At 40.1% G+C, this 26448-nt stretch overlaps 1 protein-coding gene across 2 annotated transcripts in view; it reads right to left on the reverse strand.

Moving 5' to 3' along the window:
• The window catches only part of LOC145454448 (proteasome activator complex subunit 4-like), a 37975-nt gene extending 12297 nt beyond the window's left edge, over nt 1-25678 (reverse strand). The window contains exons 1-25 of one of the 2 annotated variants that reach the window (XM_080332438.1): nt 25119-25678; nt 24425-24565; nt 23704-23865; nt 23150-23366; nt 22005-22079; nt 21813-21935; nt 21288-21383; nt 20676-20768; nt 20445-20617; nt 19151-19337; nt 17184-17338; nt 16273-16438; nt 14320-14488; nt 13128-13230; nt 12895-13069; nt 12628-12774; nt 11675-11781; nt 10680-10860; nt 9833-9952; nt 9615-9773; nt 9262-9418; nt 8099-8182; nt 7644-7819; nt 6811-6989; nt 3191-3402 (exon numbers count right to left, since the gene is read on the reverse strand). In XM_080332438.1, the coding sequence (XP_080188564.1) occupies nt 3191-3402; nt 6811-6989; nt 7644-7819; nt 8099-8182; nt 9262-9418; nt 9615-9773; nt 9833-9952; nt 10680-10860; nt 11675-11781; nt 12628-12774; nt 12895-13069; nt 13128-13230; nt 14320-14488; nt 16273-16438; nt 17184-17338; nt 19151-19337; nt 20445-20617; nt 20676-20768; nt 21288-21383; nt 21813-21935; nt 22005-22079; nt 23150-23366; nt 23704-23865; nt 24425-24565; nt 25119-25345 (3784 nt within the window). In that variant the 5' untranslated portion in view covers nt 25346-25678. The remainder of the gene's footprint in view (nt 1-3190; nt 3403-6810; nt 6990-7643; nt 7820-8098; nt 8183-9261; nt 9419-9614; nt 9774-9832; nt 9953-10679; nt 10861-11674; nt 11782-12627; nt 12775-12894; nt 13070-13127; nt 13231-14319; nt 14489-16272; nt 16439-17183; nt 17339-19150; nt 19338-20444; nt 20618-20675; nt 20769-21287; nt 21384-21812; nt 21936-22004; nt 22080-23149; nt 23367-23703; nt 23866-24424; nt 24566-25118) is intronic. The other variant, XM_080332439.1, reaches the window with a different exon arrangement.
• Nucleotides 25679-26448: the final 770 nt, after the last annotated feature.

Genomic DNA, 26448 nt, shown 5'->3' on the forward strand with positions numbered 1-26448 from the left:
CTTTTAACCCACTTTTCATTGCTTTGTTTGGTGATATCGAATGGTTCGCATTTATAATACTCTGATTTTCCTCACTTTTAGCAGTTTCTGGTCGCATTTTCAAGTACCAGTACCAATAGACGAAATCCGAATAGTGTTGTAACTTAACTATTCTTCAAAATTACAATGAAATGTCGGTCTTGGCCGTCTGAGTCTCGAGTCATATGACTTGGTTCGAGTCATGCGCAATGACTCGAGTCCAAGTCGAGTCATGACTCGAGTCATTACAGCCTTAAAGGGGCATTGCGCTCAAAAAATGATGCGGTCTCAAATTGAAGGGCAAAACGAAAGAAAATTTTTGGCTTCAGCTGTTTTCTTCAGAACGCCACCGTAATGGAGCAGCAATTTATTGAAATTTCCAGAAACACATCCGGCTGCAGCTGTCGCGGCTCCGGGTCATTTCTTAACCCGTTACATGGCACGATGACTTCATCGGCGCACTTGCTCGGCACGATTAGGTAGTCACGCAGAGGACGAACTTTAGATAGTTGTCAGTCGATGTTATGAAGGAATCATGTGTTGCACACCAAGGCGACGCTCAACGTACGGTGTTAAGTCAGGAGGATTTGTGTCTGGAGCTTGTCATGACTCTATAGTATTTGCCAGTTGACTGATACTGAGATGCCATTACAGTTGTATATTGATGCAAAGCTATATTGATACAGCTGTCATTTTCAAGATGAATTAATGACTGCACAGTGCACAACCTTAGGAGTAGTGGTCTTGCGGAAGAGACAGACACAGGATATTTTGCATCATTTACCCATGGCATTTCAACTATCTTGATACGGTCCAGTTTACTTGTTCAAGACACAGATGTGTAGATAGTCAACACGAAAATATCACTATTTCATTCCCATCAAAGTTCCAATATTGTTGTGGAAATTTTTATCGTAACATTGTTGTTCTCAGTTTCACAAACGAATCTTCTGTCTCCGTCAGTTCATTCATGCAATTCCTTTGACACGTAGATAACGTAAAATTTGTTAAAATTATTAATGGTATGGAAGAAGATCTTGATGTTGAATTAACTTCAGATGAAGATACAGATGTAGAAGATTTTGATGATATCACGGTATTTGGTGAGAGCCTGCCGTATCAATTCGAGCCACAATATTCAGAGGAGGAATTCGCCCCTCTTGTTGCAACTCTGGAAGCACAAACTCATGTCTCTGTAAGTATTGTACCTGTGTTGCTTGAATGCAATTTATCAATCTCATTGTATTGGTCAAAGGAATCGTCAGAAAACCAGAGTCAACTTCGGACACTTGACAATGAATGGTGTAGTTGCTTGAACTGTGCATGCATGCCGAGCCAGAATGATCGCGTCTGCTGCTGGGAAATACAACAAATAATGGAGCTTCTGGGAATGGAGGGTCGACTTGCATAACAGAACATGACGATTTTATCCTACATATACAACCTTCCATTCTTGAAACATATTTCAAAGTGAACAGAAAAAACTGGAATAATAACAATCAACCACATGGTCCACATGGTCCTTGCCAGCCTGCATTGTGACTGCTATAAGGCAAAAGTACCCTAGTGATGATGGACTGTGATTGATAACACTGCAGCTCTGCATATAAGTCTAAAGCAGTTCAGTTGCTGTATAAGACAGTGACCTGGAACTGTTTGCATTCTATATTCCACCAATGGCTGCTGTGCCTGATACATCACTACTTTGCTTACTCGTTATTTATTAAAGATTGTGCATTTTTAATAAATAATAGGAATATATAGCCAGGGTATTACAACGGGGCAGTCAGGCAGTGGAAGAATTAAATTGGGCTAGTAAGCTACGCAGCACTGCACATGTCATACAACTCGAAGATGTGCAATAAGAGATGTATTGATATCTCAGTATCGTTCTAGAATGACGTTTTGAAAGTAATTCCTCTTTGGGGGGGGGGGGGGGGGCTGGTTCTGGTGCAATGCAGACTGGATGCACACTTCTTGAAATGTTACTGGGGAAGTTGATGCCTGTGCGATTCTCAGTAATTCGCCTTAAAAAGCTCTTTCACATAGTGGTTCGTTGTCTTTTCATACACATTTTTCAAGATCCCCTCTTTTGCTGACAGAGAGTAACTTTTTTTGTATCGTAGAACACCTGCTTAAACAAATATAGAGTAACTAAATACCTTGACTTGCAAACCGTCACACAGGTTGAAAAGCACTTTATGCTGTAGTCGTTTTTCGGGATAACAGTAATTTCTTATCCACAACACGATTACCACCAGTCAGGGTTCCCCATGAACATGACAAAATTCATGACATTCAAAATTGGTGTAGGATTCGGGTACTGTAGGAAAATTCATCATCCCTAACAAAAATCCAACGGTACGCAAACCTAACCTGAACCCACGACTCCGCAGCTGACCCTAAAACATATATATTCATTATATTGTAATCTTACTATTTCCCAAGCCATAATTTTACGATACCCTCGAACCCTCATCCTATGATTTTCCAACCTGAATGCGAAACCAATTATGACCGCTCTGAATTTTGAAATGTTCAGAGGGCACACTGATTGGTGATGGTAATGTTTTAAACATAACATAAGAATAGGACAAGATCTATTACTGCCCTCAAGAAATAGAATACACTAGGCCCGATTAAGAGAAAAATCTCCTGACTGAACATCGTCCGTGGAACGCCGTATCTACACAACCTTGGCGTGTAAGACATATTTGCTTCATAACATCGTGTGACAACTATCTGAGGTTCGTCCTCTGCGTGACTGCCTAATCGCGCCGAGCAAGTGCGACGATAAAGTCATCGTGCCATGTAACGGGTTAAGAAATGACCCGGAGCCGCGACAGCTGCAGCCGGATGTGTTTCTGGAAATTTCAATAAATTGCTGCTCCATTACGGTGGCGTTCTGAAGAAAACAGCTGAAGCCAAAAATTTTCTTTCGTTTTGCCCTTCAATTTGAGACCACGTCATTTTTTGAGTGCAGTGCCCCTTTAATACTCAACTCGGAATCGAATTGCCCCGACACTCGATTTTGACCAGCCCTATGGCAACACAATCTAACCAGATTATCGGTCAAACGTCATAACAAGAATGTAAAACATCGCGAACTGCTCCACAACTCAACTTCGGAACAACACTTGTCTCACACCCAATTGCATTACAAGTGCCTTACTTATTTCCTCCGGCGATTTGTAGACAATTTTCCGTTTCCTCTCCTGCTTTTTCAGTATGCTCGTAACGGGACAGATGCACAACTGACGGAATAGCAGCGTGTCGTCGACCAGACCAGCGGTAACGAATCGGGTTACCCTGCTGGGTAGCGGGACGTCCCAGCGAATGATGAAATTGATGCAGGCCACGCCGAAATTTCGCTGGATCCAAGATCTGAATATGAAAAAGCATTAGCAACGTTCCTGTGTGACCAGCGAATGTAGAACAAATGCAGGATAAATGTGAGAGGACAGTAGGTGCCAAGTCTAATGTAGGGTTATTGTGAGAGAATACCATCGACATTGGTGTTGAACAGGTATTAGTATATCATATTGAAATGAACCCGAATATTTTCGGCTAACACTCGTCAGCGATATAATCGTCAGCAAAAATAGTAGAGAATCGGAAGAGACGTTGTTCGGCATCCTCGACTAGTTCTGACAATCACCCCTGACGTGTGTCAGCCGTAAATATTCGGGTTTATCTCAATACGAATATGATATTCAAATGTATATTGAAGTTCCGTAGTACCTCCAAGAAGTTGTAAATTGGTGTTACTTTGGAAACCGATTGAGCACACCCGGATACCACGTTGATCTTAAAATCTCGAGAAACCTGTGATGTTTTATTTGTCGAAATTTTTGTTATCGACTTAGGCCACTTCACTTACGAGTATCTTTAGGATAGGTTTACGTCATTTTTAGAGTGAAATTGTCATGACAACTGGCCAAAAGAGCCTCTGTATCACGGTTACTATAATATTTCCCAAAAATTTCACCATTTGTGGTGTCGATCAGGTCTTTGGAGCCAGAGCAGGAGCAAGGAGCCGAGCCCCGGTGCCGTGCATTTTCAGCGGAGCCGGTTGTTTGAACGGCAGCTCCGGCTCCGCTGTATTTCATAAGATGCTTGTGTTTGTGCTAATGGTTGAATTCACATAATTGTACGATAACCGTTCACAAGATCAAGAACTGCGGCCTCGTCGGCACCACATTTTCCAACTTACCAGTAACCATGTTCATACATAGGCACCAAACCTGGGTAAGCTGGATTTGCCGCGCTCACTCGATCCGTAATTATATAATTATGGGTATACCCGCAATTTTGTTTTCAGCACAACACCGATTGCCAATTGTGTTGTTCGAAAAATAATGAAAACCATGCATGTCAAAAAACGGGATTGATGCTTATGTGAGCTGAGCAATTTACCTAATTGATAATGAGACGAATATATAAGCGACGCCAGAGAATAAAAACGTGAACTTGCTACACAATTCGATTTGGCGGCGCGCATTCCGCACACTTAGAAACATCGTCTCAATTCTGAATTGGATGAGCAAATGCACTACCTTGGTTGATAGTTTTTTAATCATAGCGCCAAATTAGACAATGTGTTATCGTTTATGCCTGTGAATTGAAATTCATTCCAGCGCATGATCGCTATTGATTGTGTCCGAACCCTGCCCTGGTGTTGAATATCAGAGGGCAATTAGTGATTGGATGATCTTTCCAATTGGTAAACATCAGTTTTGTGTATTGCTTCTTGTCGACTTGATCACTCGTATTCTTGAATTGAATATCACTTGCGAGCTTGTATTTTAATTGGTTACTGACTTGTACAGTGTACATCGTTGATGGAACACCAGATTATCAGTGGCACTAATTCTGAGTTTATCGAATTCGTTTAAAAGGGAACCTACATTCCACTAAACTTGATCGACGACGGACGAACTGGTAACGAGCGCACCATTATCGAATTTCAAACCATTGGGTATATTTGGTAAAAAGTGAATTTCTGCAAATAAGGTCGCGACGTGCGCTCATTTCTGCAGAGCATAGGCGCTGAACTCTAATCTTCTCTAGGTATGCGAGATCGATGACGTCACAAAGGGATGACGCCATAGTGCGCCAGAATTGGCAAATAAGCCGACTCGCAAGCGTTCAATATCACCTGGCACTTGTATATGGTGACAAAAATACGATATGATTAAGCAGGCCGCGTAGCCAGCCGGCCGCTTGCTGAATTGATTGAATCCATTTCAAATTTACCAAGGTAGCATCAGTTTATTATGGTTAAGAACATGCACCAATGCCGATAATACATCGATCGGATCAGCATCCTTGTGTAATATACTCGACGCATCACGCTACCATAAGATTACCAACGCATGCGGCTGTGTAGTCAATTAGCGAGCTCGCAATCTCCGCAACATATTCGCCAACACACGCGCCGACAATCGGGAGATTTCAATCACTCCGCCTCGAGAACAAACGAATACGCATCTTCGGCGACGGCTAATAAGGTTGCAGGAATTATTTTCCCAAATAGAAAGTCTGTTCTGGACTTTATTCATTAGTGACTTTGATTTCATAGGAGTTGGAAGTTTCAATATCAAGAGCCTGCAAGACATTTTCTGAACGTTCTGTTTTAGTATTAGCGTTAGTCAAAATCAATTACGCCGCTGTCTGTTCACGGTCAGTATGTATTTCAATCAATTCCGTCCATGTTCATTGTTCAATGTCTGAGCCAGTCTGACATCACAATCACAGAATAAGCGATAGTTCCGGCCGGCGCATAAGATATCATGTTCCTTCATAGCAGGAGATGACAATCGCAACATTTCGCGCATATAGAAATTGATATCTTTAGTATCGAGTTCTCGGTCTTGTTGCCTCGCGTTGCGTCTTCTGACCACTCGCGTTTGATAAAATATTCAGGCGCATAGCCGAGTTGTTATGGAGTGTGTTCTATAATGGAATCCGCATCGATTTCAGGTGGTTCAAACCTTTCTCAAAACTCAAGCCTTGACTCGCATCTTCTGATGGTTATTGGTTATGTTTAAGTATTAGCGGAAATCAAGTACGCATGTACGCACAAGTCACACATTTTTGCGGACATTCGATGTCAGTAAGTTTCGTGATATCAATCTTTAATCACAACCGATAGATAGGAGCCAAAGCATGCTAGGCCGGAGACGCGATAGTTAGGCCGGCAATGATATACTTCGAACCACGCAGACGCAATTGTGTAGGCCAACGATGTTATCGTGCGCAGGCCAGTGATGGTATAGTGCGCACCGGGCCTATTGCAGATGCGATTCATCAAGCCAGCGGAACTAGACCTGACGGAGACGCGATAAATCAGGCCTGCGACGATTGCGCGCGGTTATCAATGTCCTAATTTCGCAATCATCTCAGCGTCGAGATCGCGTTGCATTACATTGTGCACAAACGATTCTCGCAAATTGGAAACGCGCTTCCGGCTAATTGGCCGTGGCCGCGCGCAACACTGATAAAATACGGACAACTGAATTGTAACTGAAGGACGGAGTTTTGTTAAGCGCTTGAACGTATTGCTGCCGGTTTACTTACGTGTTCAGCAGCACTACGAAACGCTTATTTCTAAATCGATCAATTCACCAGCCAGTCAGTAACAGACCAAACCGAATTCTGGGTATGCCGCATACCCAAAAAAAATCCTAGGTATGCGCGGCATACCTAGCATACCTGAGTTCAGCGCCTATGCTGCAGAGTGAAACGAATCGCACCATTTCAAGATTAAATTGGACTGCATGTAAAACTCACAGAGGTCCAGTTTCGAGCAATTGCAGCATATCCGACACCAGCTTTTCGTACAGCCGCAAGTTCTCTTTGTAAAGCGAGTCGCACCTTTCTTCCACACCACTCAGCCGGACACTATCAACGTTTGGTGCGCTCGATGACGTCAACAAATTTGAGGCGGCTTTAGTAGAACCGTCGCTTACCTAATAACACAAGCAAGGTAAAATGGACGAAAACAAATGCGCAAACAGAGGCGGCCAAAGTAGCCATCGTTGGTACTCAGGCATACTTGGCATTGTAATATTCTACTTAAATACGAGTAGAAATAGCAGTTTCAAAGAAAGTGAGAAAATAAGTATTCTAGGCCGAGTTTTGCTTGAAAAATGAGTTAAAAAGTTAAGTAGCATTAGTATTGTCTAAAATCACACCCACTTAAGCAAGAAATACAAGTGGGCAAAACCCACTTGAGTACTTGGAAAAAGTCAAAGTACGCTACTTTGTTACTATGAATACTCTTCGCGACTAATGCAAAGCGATTAATGACACTACAAATCAGTGCAATCTTCAAATACATAATTAGTAAACGTGATAAAGGCGCTATTTTACATTTTTTTCATGGCAATTTCACTCGTACTACTGAAATCTCCATACTGTTTTATACTTTTCAAAATCAAAACCTGCAAAAAGGAAGCAGTTTAAGTTCAAAAAGTCTTGCCTGGAAAACTGTTACGTAGAAGTAATCAAAAGCATAACCACTTGAGCAAGTTGTTCAAGCAGTCAAAATCGACATGGAAACTCTGAAGAAGTAGATGCACCTTGTTACTCGGCACCCCTGCGTACCAAGTAAGAGTTCTCACCTCAACATGGATCGCAATGGTGCTGTACGTGGTTTGGATTTTGACCGACATCTTCTCGTATAGTTTCACCATAGACGGGCGGTCCGATTTCATTGCTTTTAAAATGGCGGGCCACGTCTGACTTATGACATCCCATTCGTGAAAATACGCCAAATAGTAAGGGTGCTTTCCAGATGCTATAATAAAAATAGGAAGCTCTTTCGTTGCTTCATTCTTTCGACGAAATAAGCGACACACGCACAGGTTAAGGTGCATCCAGTAGGACCACACAATATCAGGTCCCAGTAATACCATTGAATGGCATACCATAATTAACATCAGATCTTGCAATGTTTTAATGTTGGAAATGACTGTATTAGTACATTGCATTTGTTGATCAGTCGAAAAACTGTCCTCGGCAGTAATTCTATCCTACATCTCCAAATATCTCATCACAAATCAGTTCCGAAACCAACCTGAGTCGGCCACCATATCAGAGCAAATAGTGCGACTCGTCAAATCTTCCGGATATATCGTTCCAAACGACCTCGAATCCATTTCTGTCACGGAAAAGCTATCTCAACAAACGTTTTGAAGGAGTCCAATTACCAATCAGTCATATCACGGCAGTTTAGAGACAGCAAGGTGTGATGCAGAAGAGAAGAAATTGGATACCGTGCACTCCAAGTTATCAGTAAAAGAGAATTGTATACGGAAAAAACGTTTCTAATCTGCCAATTCTTGACTCATTCTTTATATTATGTCCGTTACCGCATGTCGCTATAACACAACCATGCGTTCATCACGGCACCACGAGATGTGCGCAGCATTATTTCTCATCGACTATTTGTTAGCTTGCCACAAAAACGAGGGAGTTACCCGCCTTTGCATTCTCTCCCAAGCAATCATTCTATAAGTTCAGCAACTCTTTGAGTATAAAATCTGATGCTGGAGGATTATTTGCTATCGCCCATTGCGAACCATTATTGACAGTGTAAGATAACATTCTGCGATCGCTCAAAACTTTAACAACAACACTTGATAGCGCTGCAGAAGCTGCCAGTACTACGGCCGCATCACGCTGACGTCGACATTTGACACTTTTGAAGAAAAAAATATCAAATACGTGGTCTTCGAATTGTTGTTGCTAACATATTATCATTACCATTCGGGCAGCAAATTACTAGGATTGGGCAATTCTGAGTAAAATGCCAAGCTTCGAGTCAAGTCGATTATTCGAGTACCAAATATCATAACAGTAGTACTAATGACTCAATTATTTCTATGAATATTTGTAGATTTGTGTAACATATTTATCGATGTTGACTGTTGATGTTGAGTTATGGCCAACCAAGGTTTCGAAACTCCAGCAGTGCAAATAAAGTAGTGAAACAATAATTTCTGACAATAAAATGATATTCTTGGCGCAGATTCGCAGATGCGCAGATCCTAGCAATCGAATCCTGGAGCCTAGCCCTACAAATTACAAAGTGCGTCAATTCAAAGAAGTGTAAAAAAGTTTGAAACCTCGGAGAGGAATGAAGATATCATGCAAATTAAAACGCCCGACGCCATACTCACTACGCGCCGTGGAGACCAGATATAATTAGCAAAGAGGATAGGCCAATCATCCACTGACCTCCTAACATGAGATGAAAGGCCCCCTTCATGAGCTTGTGGTCTTCGACTGGGTCTTTCGTGAGCGCCTCGAGGACCAGCGGCAGGAAGTGTTCCTCGGACTTGTAAGGCGTGCCTTTGAGAGCGCGGAAGAACGCGCGCTGAGCCTGAATCCTCACCTGCGGAATAGGATCGAAATTGAAATGTGATGCTTTTCATCACGTCCGCGATCATGCACATACAGTGCTTGTATCGGACTGTATAAATAATATTGAATTTCAATTTCAGGTGACCCAGGCTTGCTTGCAAACAGGACTTCACCTCAAGGCAGCATCACCTGTAGAAACCACACATTCGATTTTGACAAAATCTCACCGCGCTGTAATGCGACATGGACAGCTTCACCAAGTCCATCATACCGTCGTGATTGATCTGCCTGTATTCCTTACGGCGATTCGCAAAAGTGCGCAACTGATGCTGAAGAACCACCCTGTTAATGACGAGCAGGCGCTGGTGCTTTTTTCCGCCGCGCATCTGCAGACAGGCAGAAATAATTGATAGAAATGACGAGCTGAAAACAGGTACGCGCGTACCAGGTCTCGCATCGCGCGTTTCCCGTTCATGTAAATCTGCCAATGCTTGTCGAATTCGGCCCGGCTGGAGTCCTGAATGGACAGGCAATCGCAGTAGATCGTGATGATCATGGATATGGACTGAAAAAAGAAAGTGGATAGATAGGCCTAACTAGTGAACACAGTATGAATTAGTATTCCTGCAGGTATCATCCAGAGGTGACCACAAGCGGAGTGTCAAGAACTAAATTAAGATATATGAAGCATTGCAGATTTACGTTAGTCTGATATTACTGAAAGGTGCACTGTTAAAGCCACGGTTGTAACCAAGTCACAAGGTTCAGAGTCGTAAGTCAATCTCACTTTTATAGTTTTGACTCTAGTCAAGTCGAGACAATTGCAATTCACCACTGGGCAAAGTCCGAGTCCAAGTCAGCTAGTAGAGGGTAGAGTCCGATTTATCGTGTTTTGACTCGAGTCCAAGTCATTATGTTTTCTGTTCAGTTTTCAGTTCAATCCAGTTCAACCAACTTTTTTCCACTATGCTCGAGTGATATAGAATGGCTTGCGTTCATAATATTGCAACTTTGCTCAGTCTTAGCCGTTTTTGGCCCTAATTACCGGGTATCGGGACTGATAGACGCCATATCAATAATGTGGTGACTTTACTATTCTCCGGATTTACAATGACACGTCTGTCTTGGCCGTCTTAGTCTCGAGGCATATGACTTGGTTCGAGTCATTCATAATGACTCGAGTACAAGTAGAGTCGAAACTAAAATTGACTCGAGTCGAGTCATTTTTCGCATTTGAAGAAATGGCTTGAGTCAAGTCGAGTCATCAAAAAATTGCGACTTGGTTCACTTACCTTGACGTCATCTTCTTTCGTATCCATGATCTTCCACAAGGCGGCCCGCACTGTTTCGAATATGTCTTGCCTCAATCCACGCGTCGTTTCACTCCGTTCTTCCACTACTTTTTCATATTGCGTCAAATACGACAGAGTCTTGACCTGCCACGTGGTGAGATTGCTAACATTCTTTCTGCCCCTGAAACCAAACACACATTCCTTAGAGGTTTCCGGAAAATTTCAGGATTTACAGTGAATCACTACAACACTGGAGCATGTAATGAACAGGGGTATCCACTAAAAAGAAGGTAATCGTTTTCAGGACAATAAAATAGGATTTTGAAGATGTCAAGTAACATGCCACTGTCTTGCATCGAAATTTCGACAATTTAGGAATTTAATAAAAATTGAGACCGCTGATGTTTTGTACAATGAATAGTAGCAGAGGACTAAGATTGCTGTGCTGCTAAGCAGGGTTGTAACCAAGTCGCAAGGCTCCGAGTCACAAGTCAATCTCACTTTTATAGTGTTGACTCGATTCAAGTCGAGTCATTTTCAATTCACTACCGAGTCAAGTCCAAGTCATGGTATTATGACTCGAGTACGAGTCCAAGTCATTGTGTTGACTGTTCAATTTCCAGTTAAAGCCTTGTTAAATCCACTTTTTATTACTGTTTGGTGATATCGAATGGTTCGCATTTCTATTATACAAATTTCCTCACCTTTCAAGTCGAGTCGAGTCGAGTCATTATAACCTTGATGCTAAGATGGCATACTTTTGCACAATGAGGAATGTGTATAGCCCAATGCAATTGATGTCCCATTGTACTAGCGAGACCAATGAATTACGGCCATCATGCATCTACTAAGTGTAATATTTCCAATTGCATAAATTTCATCAAATAAATTTCAAAAGCTCTAAAACTCTATAAAAACCAAAGTTTTGATTTGGACTCCTTCCCAGTCTGTATAAGCAACCTCCACCCTTCATACGTACGGTAACAATAACTCACTTTATCTCAACTGGTTCGTCATCGGCCAGAGGTATGAGCTGGCCCGCGCCAACCATAAGTTCATTGACGATAGTCAGACTCCTCAACAATTCGTCCTTTGTCAAATCCTGAAGAAAATAGGAGATTTTGCATTATGATGTCAAGAAGACTGAAAGAAGCACTGATCCCAACTAGAGATTGATATATTACAGGACAGCTATATTTGGTTTGAGAAAATATTATGTAGAAATGGAATAATCTGAAATATTTACGACAAGATTGTATCAGTCTGATTTTAGTGAATATATAAAGAAAACAAACCCCAATATATAAATGAACGTACACATACACACTACACTAAACGCACACACTAGGCCAGTGTTTCCTAAAGTATGGGTCGCGACCCAAACATGGGTCGCGGAGGGTCAGAAAATGGGTCGCGACATAGTGATTCAAATCTGTCAAAATTCAATTTTCTTAGTGGATTATTGCATTATCATTTCATCATACGCATTCATTCATACGCTCCTTAGTGGATTATTGCATCATAAATGGTTTTCTAAGAGTTTCAATGGCAGCGCAGTTACACTAGGCGTACCGAAACTACTTAGCCAAGTGGCTGCTAAAAAGACTAGGTTAAGATTTGTTGATCACGAATGTATTTTGGAGTTGAATGGTTTAGTAAATAGGTCAGTGTAGTACCAGTAAGGCTTGATAGTATGAAAGTTTAGCTTTTCATAGTTCAAGAGTAGTACTAGACTAGAGCCTAAACTTCAAATTTATCTATTCACTCTGAAAAATTAGCAGAGTGTAAACACAAGAAATACATTTTTTTATGTTTGAGGTTTGGGTCGTGAGGTGATCATGATACTCAGATTTGGGTCGCGCTCAAAAAAGTTTAAGAACCGCTGCACTAGGCCAACTACAGAGCAGCTAGCATTGAAGGCAAGACAGCAGTACATAAAAATTTCGACCTCTTCGCCAGCAGCGAATCCCTTGAGACGCTTCAACTCGGCTTGCAAAAATTCGTCGAGCATATCGAAAGCGAAGTTGATTTCCTCCTCACTCGGGATGTGCCAAGCCGTCTCGAGCTCGCGGGGAGAGATGCAGTGTCCCCAATTCTGAAAAACGTACGTTTCAACATGCATATCAACGAGCCCGGGTTAAGACTGAACTGGGACAAAACCGGAGCGACACGACAGCACACTTGAAACTGCAAACAAAACAAGGAAGAAACGTACATGGACGGGTAGCTTTTCATTCTTCGTGCTTGGATTCAGGCTGCTGTGATCCGTCTCATAGAACCGAGTCAAATTATACAACAACTTGCCCGCCAGGCCGGCTGCTTGCTGGTATCCTCGTTTTGCTTTCATTTCAAGGGTCAGCCTCAACACGTCCAGTAGTTGTTCCTTATATCTGACAAAGAGTGAGGAAATGATAGAAACGGCGAGATAGAACCGTGAAATATCATTACTCGAGCACGAATTTCCCAGAATGCTTGCATATTCCCGACAGCACGACCAAATACCAGTGGAGTTGGTTGTCGACCTTCTCTTCATCTTGGAGGCCCGGGTTTTCTGAAAGGAAGTATATTGTCTGGTAAAGATTATGTGTGCGATGATCTACGATCCGTATGTATTTTTGTCACAGTGGGGAGAGATCAGATATTAGGTTGGACTGAAACAATAAACTGTGTAAACTAAATCGGAAACGTGTTTACATCAAAGCCTGTATATCTATGTACTGTGTGTAGCCTATGTGAGTCGTACGCATATAAAACATATGAAACCAATGTGAGATTTACAAGTAATTCTGCATAAACTTGGATTGGCCAATTTGAATGAATGCTAAATCCCAACTACCAACTCCAGCATTACTGTTTTTGTAGTAGTATAGTTGAAACGGGGTTGTAATGACTCGAGTCTGACTCGAGTCACGATTTTCTGATGAGACCGACATTTCATTGTAATTTCGGACAATAGTAACGTACCCAGACTATTGGGATTACGTCTATTGGTCCCGGTATTCAAAAATGCGACCAGAAACTGCTGAAGGTTGGGAAAATTAGTATGCAAACAATTCGATATCACCAAACAGAGTTATAAAAAGTGGATTTAACAGACTTTAACTGGAAACTGATCAGTCAACACAATGACTTGGACTCGGACTCGAGTCATAATACCATGACTCGGACTCGACTCGGTGGTGAATTGAAAATGACTCGACTTGACTCGAGTCAAAACTATAAAAGCGACATTGACTTGTGACTCGGAGCCTTGTGACTTGGTTACAACCCTGAGTTGAAATCTCGTTTGTTGCCATTGATACAGTAAAAATTACACGGCCTGTCGTTGTAGTCCTCACTTTCTCACACATCCATTTCGATTTGTAAATAAAATTATAACACCACAGAATATAGTTTAAACTTTTGGCTTGGAAAGCCGGTATATTTTCTACTTCTAATGTGCCCCTTGGAAGAATATTTTCCCACTCCTCGTCAAGGAAATTTAGGCGGTTCGCGATTAAATTAATCAAACCTCAGTCAACAAAAAATACACATACGCACGATACAGAGTTTCGAATTAGACACAACATTTAGGAAATTAGGATTGATGTAGAACAGATTTCTACCTTCTGAAACTGAAATTTTATCATTATCAACTTACCCTCAAATAGCCCAATAATCTCTCTCGTAAAATACGGAATGAATTTCTTGGACGCGAGCTCCGGGTTTGCTCTAGCAGTCGCGCCGCAGACATGCATTATCGTGCCCAGCGAGCCTGCACCGTCCAGAATGCGAGATGCCATGAATTGGAATATTTTGTCCATAGAACGCTGAAATTTAAATGTACAGCTTTTACTTGTGTTTACGTTCTAAATTTGAGTCGTGACATCGCTGACCAACACAATAGTTCGATAATATAGGAATTCACGTTGTCGGTAATGTTAAAATGAAGTTCGCCGGCGATCAACGTTAAACACGAATTTACAAATAGGATATCATGATTTGTTTGTGATCTATTATTACTAGGGCAAGTTTTTGCAACTTTTGCAACTTTTTTTTACAGCTTCCGACAGCTTCGTAGATACTCAGAATCTATGTACTATGGTGTTTTAAGCTGTTTGGAGGGATTTAATAGTGCCACTTTTTGCAACTTTTCTCTATTTTTCATAGCCAATTTTTACTGTAACTTTTATCAAAAATTGCGTAAAAACGTAAAGGAGTGATTTAAAAACATACTATAACTATTTCTGTATGGTGCTACTCTCTTCGATTCGCATAACAAAGAGCTATATGATGGGTTAGCTGCATCTCACTGTTATCTATGACACAATGGAGAGAAGCTGAACTCCCCCTGCCAAGCACGACCGTGCCCGAATAATATGTAAATAGATCGCTTTATTAATTCTGTCGTTTAAATTTGAAATAGTTTCCCATTTCACGAACGCTCAGGCAAGACCGCCGAAAATTACATTTTCACTGGGTCCTCTTCTTCAGGCTATTGATTTTGTTAAAGTCGCCAAGAGTGAGTTTTTCTGTAATGCCCTTGGTCAAGTTTGCGGACCTAGGGGGGTTTGGTGTGTGTTATTCTACTTGTTTCAAGGGGAGGGGGTTATCGCTATGCTGTTTGGAATTTTGGGGGAAATTATTCCCGCATTGCGTAATTTTCTTGCTGTGTGCCGGGAAAAAATGTAATTTTGGGAGGTTTCGTCAGACCGTTAAATGGCGAAGTAACAAATTTGACAGCTCTGCAGAAACTAGGCTATACAACGGAGCATTTCAAGTGTCTCATACCCTACTAATTCAACAAAATTATAAATGCAACTTTTGTTAAAATTAAATGCAACTTTCTCGTGATTTTAGTGCAACAAAAACTTGCCACAATCATTACCATTCATAGTTTTCAAAGCTTCGATCACAGAACTTGATTCGCACTCCGTTACTGAGCACCTCTGCCTGTAACCCTAACAATAGGGTGGTTCAAAAATAACCTTTTTTCCTGAATCTTGCAGGTTACTTGATTAAATCGTTAGGTTGCCTTAAAAAACGACGCACACCAAATTTTAATTCATTCCAACCAATATTCGCGGATTTCGTAGAGTTTGAAAATTTTGAATTCGCCTAGAAATGCAAAAAAAAAATTTTTTCAAATTTTTCTGCCAACTCCATGAAATTGTTGCGCTGTCTTCGAAAAAGATGCAAAACAAATTTGACTTAATTCGAAGCCGTAGAAGTGGAGTTATTTCAGTTTTTCTTTGATAATTCTGGGAATATCCTTGATTGGTGGATCATCTCAGAATTATCATCAAAAAACTTGAATAACTCCGCTTCTGCAGCTTGGAATTGAGTCAAATTTGTTTTCCATCGTTTTTGAAGACAGCGCAACAATTTCATAAGGTTGGAAGGAAAATTTGAAAAAAATTTTTTTTTGCATTTTTATGCAAATTCAAAATTTTCAAACTCTACGAAATCCGCGAATATTGGTTGGAATGAATTCAAATTTGGTGTGCGTCGTTTTTTAAGGCAACCTAACGATTTAATCAAGTAACCTGCAAGATTCAGGAAAAAAGGTTATTTTTGAACCACCCTACCTAACAAGGTAGCACATGAAGCCTACCTTATAGATCTCTGGGGACGACTGATTAAGAATGATGGCCACTGATGCCCCGATACCCCCCATAATCACGCCTTCCATCATGCTCCATTTCAACTCCACGTCGTTTCCAGATTCGACGGCTTGCGTCGAATGTTCTCGGTTGAAAGACTCGATGAGCGTAAAAACCCTGAAAGTGTACCGTGAAAATAAGATCTGGTGCTATTTTTAGACAAGTAATAGAATCTCGCTACGAGTCACAATCGTTTTGTGGGGTACGAAAACTACACCGCTTCTATGAAGTTGTTTTGATGAAATCAAATCTATGTAACTAAAAGTATTCAACAAAGGTGGTCGAAGTACTAAAGTAGAAGTAAAAGCAAAAGAAATACCGTGAATTTCCACTCATTTGGAAGTAGCTATATTCAAAACATGCTTCAAGTACCAGAAAGCGAGACGTCTCAAAATTACTGTAGTAACTAATTTCAAAACGTGAATTCGGTTGAGGCGTTTCCTAATTTTACCTATCAATCTGCCGTGGCTAATTTTGAATCGAGATATGTACCATCGCAGCCAAATACACAAATTGGCTAATGACAACGCAAATTAAATGAACTGGTCGAAACAATATTCAGTTCAGATGATACAGAAGCTATTTAACTCCAAAACGTGATCCAAACCTATACAAAAATTCATCACTGCTCAACAGAATCAGAGTCTACGAAAGTAAGTAGTTTACTACAAAAACCATTCAGTAGTATTCTAAAAGCAAATCCACTTAGTCAAGTATTATGTAGTAGTGAGAAAGTAATGCTACTTTACAGAATGTCAAGAGCAATATATAATTATATGCTATTCCCAAGATTTTATAATGGAATAAAATCACCAGATGGCATGCAACAATTATCGTGTGCGGCCAACACCCTTAGCATTACCTGTCCAAAAATAAAATCACAAAATCCGGCAATTCGGTTGTAGCGAGGCATAGATTTCGCAGTCTCTCCGGCATGTCTGCTTCCCGGCTTACTGCGTCGCTGCAGTCGGCAATGGGCATGAGTGAGAAACAAGTCGTAATGAAGTTGATACCGGCCTGCGACAAGAAGAGTAATCGGTGAGTAATCTCAATGCAGACAAGCAAACGTTACAGCGTTCTTACAATTTTCAAAACAGTTTCGGCAACTATGATTATATTTACTGCTCAATGAGAGTCGTGAATATACATAGCCACAATTGAACTAAAACTAGATACTTTTTTATTCATCGTTATGGTTCATGGCTGTTTGACTTTTTTACGGGGATTGGAATACTTTGGAGATGTGGTCAAAATGGTCAGCATTGCTACTCAAGTTGAACTGATGCCATAAATTTCTACTTAATTATAAGCTTTACTAGCAATTTTTGAGATATGTCAAAGCTACTTGAAGCGGAATACATTTACTCTCATCACACTGGTCAACACATATTTTTAAGCAGACAAAGTAAGAGTGGTTTTGGGGGTTCTGAAGGGCACTGATTCCGAATATGACCTTAGTTTTTTCAAATTGGCTCTTGTTGTGGAGATAACCCATGGGGCTGTTTTGACCAAAATCTCCCATTTTCGCGGTAATGACTAGATATAAAATCGGCTTAGTGGTACTATAAAGTTTAGAAATTCAATCTACTTGTTATTTTTACACACAGAACACTATATTAAATCAAAATACAGCAACAGCACTATATTTTGGGGTACTAGATTTATCATAGTTACAGACTTTCACGGAAATCATGTACATAAATAAACTCCAGTCATGTATAGAAGTATTTACCTAGATACTGAAATAACGTGGCATTAATTCAATCAGTTTTACGTCAACCACCTATTGTAAATTTGAAATAATCAGTATGGATACAATATTATTGATATATTTTAAATCGAAATTGTAAGCTATTTAGTGCAGTTTCTCGAAAGGTTCCGGCAACGGTCTGACATAATATGATCAATGGTTCATCTCATCCGCCCTGGTATCTTTCTATTGTTGTTCTGATGTCTTGTTAGAACCTCTCCCCTCGCTAATCAACATGATGATCGGGAAATATATCAAGATGACTGAACAGGAAGTGAACTTTTATGCTCATGTTTGTTCCAAGTTTTCGATATGCAGATACGAAATTTCGGACCAACTGTTTGTAGTTGGGTGCTTTGTGATCAGCTAAAAAGTTTTTACTACATCTTAGGAGAAATTACATGCTGTGAACTCCTCCTGATGTGAAATTGGAATCTTTCATCGGTATTCGAATATACCAGATACCAGATTTAAGCTTCTCGATTAATAGGGTTACTAGGTATACCCACTTCGTTGACTCAGTGGGAAATTATCCATTTACCAGTCAAAAGAAATGAGACACATATAAGTATTGTAGTTAAGCCTCTCAAGGACAAATTTTTTAGTTTTATACTCCTCTTTTATCTTGGTAGAATGACCAATTGATACAGGAGAAGATGAATTTCCGTTTTGGAAAAATATAATTTTTAGGCTTGACAAAGTGCTTTTTTGACAAACAAATATTTCGCATCATGCCATGTTAATATTGATAGAATGACTGAGAATGACATGAGGGTTCTTCATAGTCAATAAGCCATTTATGCGCAATATAAAATTAGAAAAAACTACGACTTTCTTCCCACCAAGTGAAATATTTCAGGGTAAATACAGTAATTTTGAGCTTTTTTAGGGGTATAAATATCTTCTGACAGAGAGCCAATCTGACAAAACTAAGGTGATATTCGTAATCAGCAACCTCAAAAACCCCAGAAACGGCTCTCAGATGTTCTGCCTAAAAAAAAAAATTCATTTTGTTGGCCAGTGTTATTAGTCGACCCTTATTTTGCTACATTTGGCAGCAACGGTCTTACAAATCTTACCATAGACTTTGGCATGTCGTTTGAATCGATAGTGGGCAGAGCGCGGAACAAAATCGGTATGACGTGCGCCCGGCCCTCCGAGTACCACTTGGACTCGCGCATGACCGCGCGCATAGAGGAAACCAGCGCAGACAGACATCCTTTTAACTGGTGGGGTTCGGTCAAAGTCTCCAGCGCCGTGTACGATCTGCAACCGTACATTTCAATTTCAGATACAAGGATGTACAATTGAACAATATATTTAAATTGAAATGAACAAAGTTGGCATACCAAGTTATCTCTACTAGTTGCTGACGATTACTCCTAACAGGTTTCAGCTCAAAATATCTGGGACGATATCAATACAGCTATAGTATTCAATTGTATATTGAAGTTATGTACCTCCAAGCATAGGCGCTGGAGGCTAAATTACCGTAGGTATGCGGGGGCGGTGACTTGACAACGGGGTGACGTCATGATTTGGCAGAATGGACAATAGGTTATGCTGTGTAAATGCTAAATAATTAGACTTGCAAAACTTTAATATCAACAATTACACAGTCGCTTGTCTATAGTGACATACTTTTTCAAAATTCACCAAGGAACCATTTAATTTATTAGGGTTAGGTACATGCGTTAATGCCTATAACACAAGGATCAGGTATGCTTCCTCATGTTGATGAGCTTACGCATACCGTATGAGGTACTATATATAAGCCAGTATAAGCTCCACTTTCTCACATACCATAAGAACTGCATGCGAAACAGCGAGGCAATTTCGATACCAGCGAGATGTCATCAATAAGCAAAACGCAACTAATTTGAAACCAGCAGATTTCAATCGCTCCATTTACCATACAAATGAATACACATCTCAGCGGGAGAGCGATTACGAGTGACCTCCCGCTGTACTCTGCACTTTTGATGGTCACTAATATCTAGGTCGTGATTTTGTCTCAACTCAACTTCTTTAACAGTGAATCAATGTGTAACTATGACTAATTTGCCCCAATAAACAACATCATGTAAACGCAACTACCACGCTCACAAACGCAACTACCACGTTCATTATGTATAAATCGTACAATTCACCATCTAGTTTAGGCGATTACATGCATATGTGACTTGTTGGTATGCCACATCACCCAAAAATTTACTAGGTATGCATGGCATACCAGAATATGTACATCTCTATTATTTTCACGCTGAATAATCATTTGAGAAAGACTGTCATTTCATCTCGACTGCCCGCTCACATTTCCCAGCTCGACAGTGAGCGTTACGATGTAGCATTGGGAAAAATAGCGGTCCTTACTTTTCCAACAAGTCAGGCAATATGAGTTCCGGTCTGATATTGGCCAGCAACTGAATCGTGCGGCTCGGCGAAGTAGAGTGGTGCTTGCTGTACAAAGCCAAAAACGTTGCAGGCTTCACGATTTCTACGAATCTCGTGATTTCCGAATCGGTGAGTTTGTGCGATTCGGGAGTCTGCAAAAACCAACAGGAAGTAACGCCACGGAATTGCGACGCCAACCGAAAAATTTACCTGTCCATGCCAAGTTTCTTTTTTATACCGCTCCTTGTGAATACGATACACAAACTTGTAACACAAACTTGACAGGAAACTCAACAGAGACGGCTAAAAAGATGAGCATAACACTGTAATGAATCACACATATATGCAGAGACTTCTACTATACTATAGGAATACGATGTTATATATTTTTGTCCTTGATGTTTTTGCGGCATATACACACCGACTCATAATGTATATACACGCAATCTGTGCATATACATACCATGAGTGCATGATGCGAAATGCATTGCGCGTATGCCGCTGGGCAAGGAAGATACAGATATAGCCTTGCAAGGCTTTGTAAGATAATACAAACAGCAGCGTATTTTAATCTTGGGATCTGATGAAGTGGCAAGGTTTTTATAATATGGCAGAACTCATATGCAACACCATAAATATATCATATATGCAACCACATAAATGCACGAGATGTATGTGGCACAGTATACAAATCTGAATTCATAATAATAATGATTCATTATACAACAGTGTAACTCTAATGCCAGACCTGATACTAATGATAACCAATCGTAGTACCGTAATTCATATAGCCTTGATAGAAAAGAATTATCAAGAACTCACCGTCCAGTAGCCGTGATTTGACGGGTAATAGTACGATTCCATAGCCTTGAACATGCCGGCGATATGGTCCAGCACCACTCCTGACGACGGTCCGCCCTGAATGAAGAAAACAAGGCGTCATTGTCGCAAACAAAATATCTGAACCAGCGCGAATCTGTAGATTGACAGCTGCATCAGGTGCACAAGTGAAACTGACAACGGGTATGAGCTGTGCTAGAAGAGTCACCTTGTCACTCACCGCCAATGTTACAGCAATTTCAAATTATCACCAGCAGCGTAGGAGTGACAAATGGATTTATAATTTTCAAAATTTTTTGGGGTGATTGCACTTACACAGAATTCGGAGTAAAAATGTAGGAAGTTGATGACTAAAAACAGAGAACAATGTAGTTTAAGAATTTTTAACTGTAGTTTCAACACTTGCCTTTCAAGGATCCCTTAAAACTAACCTACGGACCCTCAAGGGGTGAACCCCAGTTCAAGCCATAGTGGAAATATTCGTCTTAGTCAAAAACCAGTACGTACCAACATTGCGACAATCCATCGCGGTATAGCATCCTGTAACAGACTTCCGGGTAGAGACACCATGGCCACATTGTTCTGCTTCCCGACAGGAAGTCGGAATATGCGCAGAAGCCTTGTGAATATCTGAAATTGTTTTGGATCGGTCGGGTGACTCCGATTTGCCGTCAGTGATAATACATGGTAGCACGTTACCTTGTCACAGTGGGGCGCCCAGTCGATGTGGCCGATATTATGCAGAGCCAGCCTCGCAAACATCACAATCAAATTCTGTAATAACAAAGGAATTGTCATCAGTCACTTTATAGCTCAATCCATAGTTCCACACAATGAATATAGCAGCAGTACAGGACAGAGATATCAAGAAGGTTTTGCCCATATTCACTGTTTGGTCATTATTGCTATAATTGGTTATGCTTCAATTCTGAATAGCAGTTACGGTATCAGCTTTATAGGAAAAACTGGGCTTAGAATTCTTACTTTTTACTTAATTGGAATCGCTATTTCTACTACTTGTAGGCCTACTAGAGTATAAATTTATGTTACTTCTAGCTTTACACGAGTACGAATGAAGAACCACAGATTGCTGATATATTTATTTTCACTGAAACGTTATCAAGTGACAATGCGCTACAGTGTAACTCAATTCTAGGTGTGAACTGTGTGATGCTCTTGAAATAACAAGCTACAGCACACATTGAGAAGTGGACGAGTACGATGCTGCAGTCGACCCAGCTGATTTTTTATACTGATTGCATCTGCATCAATTTTAAGAATCTGTAGAATCTTTAAAAAAACTTTGCATAATTTGATTTGCCAGCAGAGATAATCAAGTCTGTTGCAAAAGTCGTGTAGAATTTTTTCAAAATTTTGCAATTTACTAAAATTGATGCAGATACTATAAAAACAGTTGCGGGAGTTGCAAAATTGTATTCAATAGAGTTGAACAGACTGTAATGGTCCCAATACAGGTCACATAAACTAGTTGATTACCTACTTGCCATGTTTAGCTGATGCACTGACACAATCTTAGTGTGTAAAGTAGGCCAAGTCAATTTGGTGGTATTTGATGATGTAGCATGGACCTCATGAATAATTTGAGTAAGAGGCCATTCATTTTGACTCGTGTCATTTTCAATCCAATTTTATACAGCTGTTTCTAGAAACTAAGTGTTGCTAGAGGCACAAAGCATGAGATCAGAAACTAAATGCAGCCAGTTTTTGTAGGGTGGTGATTGCCTCATAATATCACAAGTTCACGAATCAATTCCACAATCACAATAAATCAATTGATGTTAAACTTGTTTATCGTAACAGAAATTGCCTGGAATATTACTTACAAGCTCAAATGACGGACCATTGTGTATCGACTCCCATATATTAAACAATTCCTTAAACCACAATCTCCACGAAAGATCTCTCTCTTCTTCTGAAACTGCTATCGTAGGCAGGAACCAATCCATATACTTTAGTCCTTCGATGACCGTCATATCATACGGGCATAAGAGAGGCTTGAAGACGTCGAGCATTTCTTGTGTCGAGTTGGAGGGAAAATATCTGAAAACGAGGGTTATATTTAGCATAGTTTTAATTTTAGTACTTCCAGTCCGCTGATTTTTTATTTCAGATGTGACGACCAGTGAGTAAAAATGTATGATTTTCATTTTCTATTTTCATTTAAAAAAATTTCACCCTCGGCCTACTAGTATTGCTAGTATCTATAGCCAAACACAACTGTGTTCATCAGATTTTTTCAAGCTTTTTTTTCTGATGACATTGTTGGAACAGAGTCTCGGGGGAGGAGGAGAGCAGATTGTCCCCAAACTTTGCAACATGCTAGAGCCGAGACTTCAGGTACATATTATTACATATAGGATTCAAAGTGAGAACTCACACTGAACAGGTTGAAATGACGGATTTCAAATGCGAATCAAGAGAAGATGGGAACCATTCTAGGCCGGCTTCTGCCCATTTAGAATCCAACAGTCTCTTTGCAAGACCGTACAACGGACGCCACTCGATGACAAGGTCCGAACGTGATAAGAGCTTCCGTTTTCTGAAATCAAATATTGATCAAGTGAACATTGTGCATGTCTTTATCGGATAAAAATATAATCTGATGATTATTGATTATAATTATTATTGACAGAGACACTGTGTATGTTTGTCTGAAGAATTTGAAGAGATTTGCACATATAATAATATCAGTTTCCATTCAACATACAGAAATATAATGATACTGAAGTACTTGTAGAGATGGAGATGTAATAATTCTACACACTGTTTAAATCCAATATGTAGGCCTACCACACCAAGACGACAATAATTGTCAAAATCGCTATTAGGGTCAAGAAGAGAAGCTACACAAAAATCACAAAGTTTACCAAGTTCGTGCAATCAATAGACCAATGCACTATAAAGCATTTTTTCTGCAGTATTACCACAAATGATAGTTATATCGGAAATATAACCAAGATTTTAATACGAAATCCGGAAAATTTATTCACATTTTTCATATTACACAAGACAGACCGCCATACATTGAATGCAGAGCTTGATACCGTCACATCTTTACCATGGTTGATACGCAAAAAATGAAACATAGAAGTTATTACTTGAGTAGTTTCAAAAGAACAGGGAAAAATATCTCCAGAAGCGACCCTTCCACATTTGGCATCGTGATCAGTTCAATGTACAACTTCACGAATAGAATGTGATCTTCCTTGGAAAACTTCAGTCCATACAGTCGGATATATCTGGATGAGAAATGCCAGTATAAAATGGTAGAAGGAAAAACTTAGCGAGATAAGGCAATAGAAATTTGTTGATGTAATTATTTGAAGAGATTCTTAGAGGTACAGAACTTCAATATACAATTGAATAGTAGGCTATGTTCATATTGTAATGAGTCATCAGCAACTAGTAGAGAATTGAAAATAAGATTGTATATATATCAGCAATCGACCAATCGTATCGCAAAATATAATTTATGCAGATCAACACAACTGGAGGCAGTTAGTAGTGTCCTTAACAGTAATTTTCAACTATTTGCGATACTCAAATCTTGCGATTTTGCCTATTCCTCCAGAGTACCGGTATGTCTTATCTGGCGAACACAAAATATTTTTATGGTTTGTGTTGAATTCGATGTTATTAATTAAAGAAACAGGATAGGAATAAAACAAAATATATAGATGTATGCTAGATTTTATCTTAACATCACGGATATTATTAGTAATAGTAACAGTGTTACCGTAAGCAGAAAGAACACAAGTGGTCAATTCTTGAATAATATATTATGTCACTTACTTCAACAGTTGTTTTGACCAATGCGTGACACCGGGTCTGAGTTCTTTTGCCAAGACTGATCTTGGAAGGTTATATTTGATAAGTGACAGTGCAACGCTCGACTCATTGTCAATTTCCGAACTGTAAGGCAGCAAATTATTGTAAATGGTTTCCGATTGGGGTCGGAAACCAAGTATTTTTTCTCTTTTCTCATCACATTCTTCTTCCATCAGATTATCTTCATCCATTTCTCACTAGTAGTGAACGGTGCAACCAGTAACCAGTTACAGCCTAATACAAAAGACTTCTATATGAAAACACCATCAGTACAGTGATTTCCAGTAGATTTTAAGGCGAAAATACAATGAAACAGTAATCTTGTAGTTGGCGAACATGCAGCAGTCACGAAAACGCTATATAACACCCGAATTCGAATAATGAAACGGATTGTTTGGCGACTTCCATCATGATATTTCGTTCACGGCAGCCAATCGCAGCTGCTGGGCTGCACTCCACTGCCTAATGTGTGGATGAACATGCAGAGTCACGGTTACTTTTACGCTGAGTCATCAGCTTATTCACTCGTATTTGTTTCTTACTTCATTATGTCGCAAGCGCAACTTTATGGCGCGTTCTGGAACGACTGTATTTGTATAGTCTCTATAGTTCAATATCCATTGTCCTTTGGACTCCTTCCTATCGTTTCTCTGTATCGGAATAACCTTGTGGTGTTTTGAAATGACGAAAGTATTAACAAACTGAACTGACCTTGTTATTAACGAATGAATGTACCAGATTCGGGTTTATTCTGTTCCACAGTTCAGGTCAGTTTTTTTAATCATCATGACACTGGACAATAGACATTTTTGACTACTCCCAGATTCCCGTCGACACACTATGCCGCAGTCGTAGACCAACTATTAGACTTGAACCGAGAAGAGCGGGCGTGATATTCAACTTCGTGAAGATATGTAGTTATGACGGATTTTCAGCTCAGTTCAGTTTCTTACAGGGTTGTAACAAAGTCACAAGGCTCCGAGTCACAAGTCAATCTCACTTTTATATTTTTGACTCGAGTCAAGTCGAGTCATTTTCAATTCCCACCGAGTCAAGTCCGAGTCCAAGTCAGCGAACAGAGGATCGAGTCCGAGTCATGGTATTATGACTCGAGTCCGAGTCCAAGTCATTGTGTTGACTGCTCAGTTTCCAGTTAAAGTCTTCCTAAACCCACTTTTTTAACTCTGTTGGGTGATATTGATCGAATGGTTCACATTTATAATATACCAATTTCCCTCACTTTTAGCAGTTTCAGGTCGCATTTTCAAGCATCAGTACCAACAAACGAAATCCC

Source organism: Botryllus schlosseri, chromosome 13 (genome assembly GCF_051294905.1).
Source record: "Botryllus schlosseri isolate E-star chromosome 13, Bs_hap1, whole genome shotgun sequence".
Classification (NCBI taxonomy): domain Eukaryota; kingdom Metazoa; phylum Chordata; class Ascidiacea; order Stolidobranchia; family Styelidae; genus Botryllus; species Botryllus schlosseri.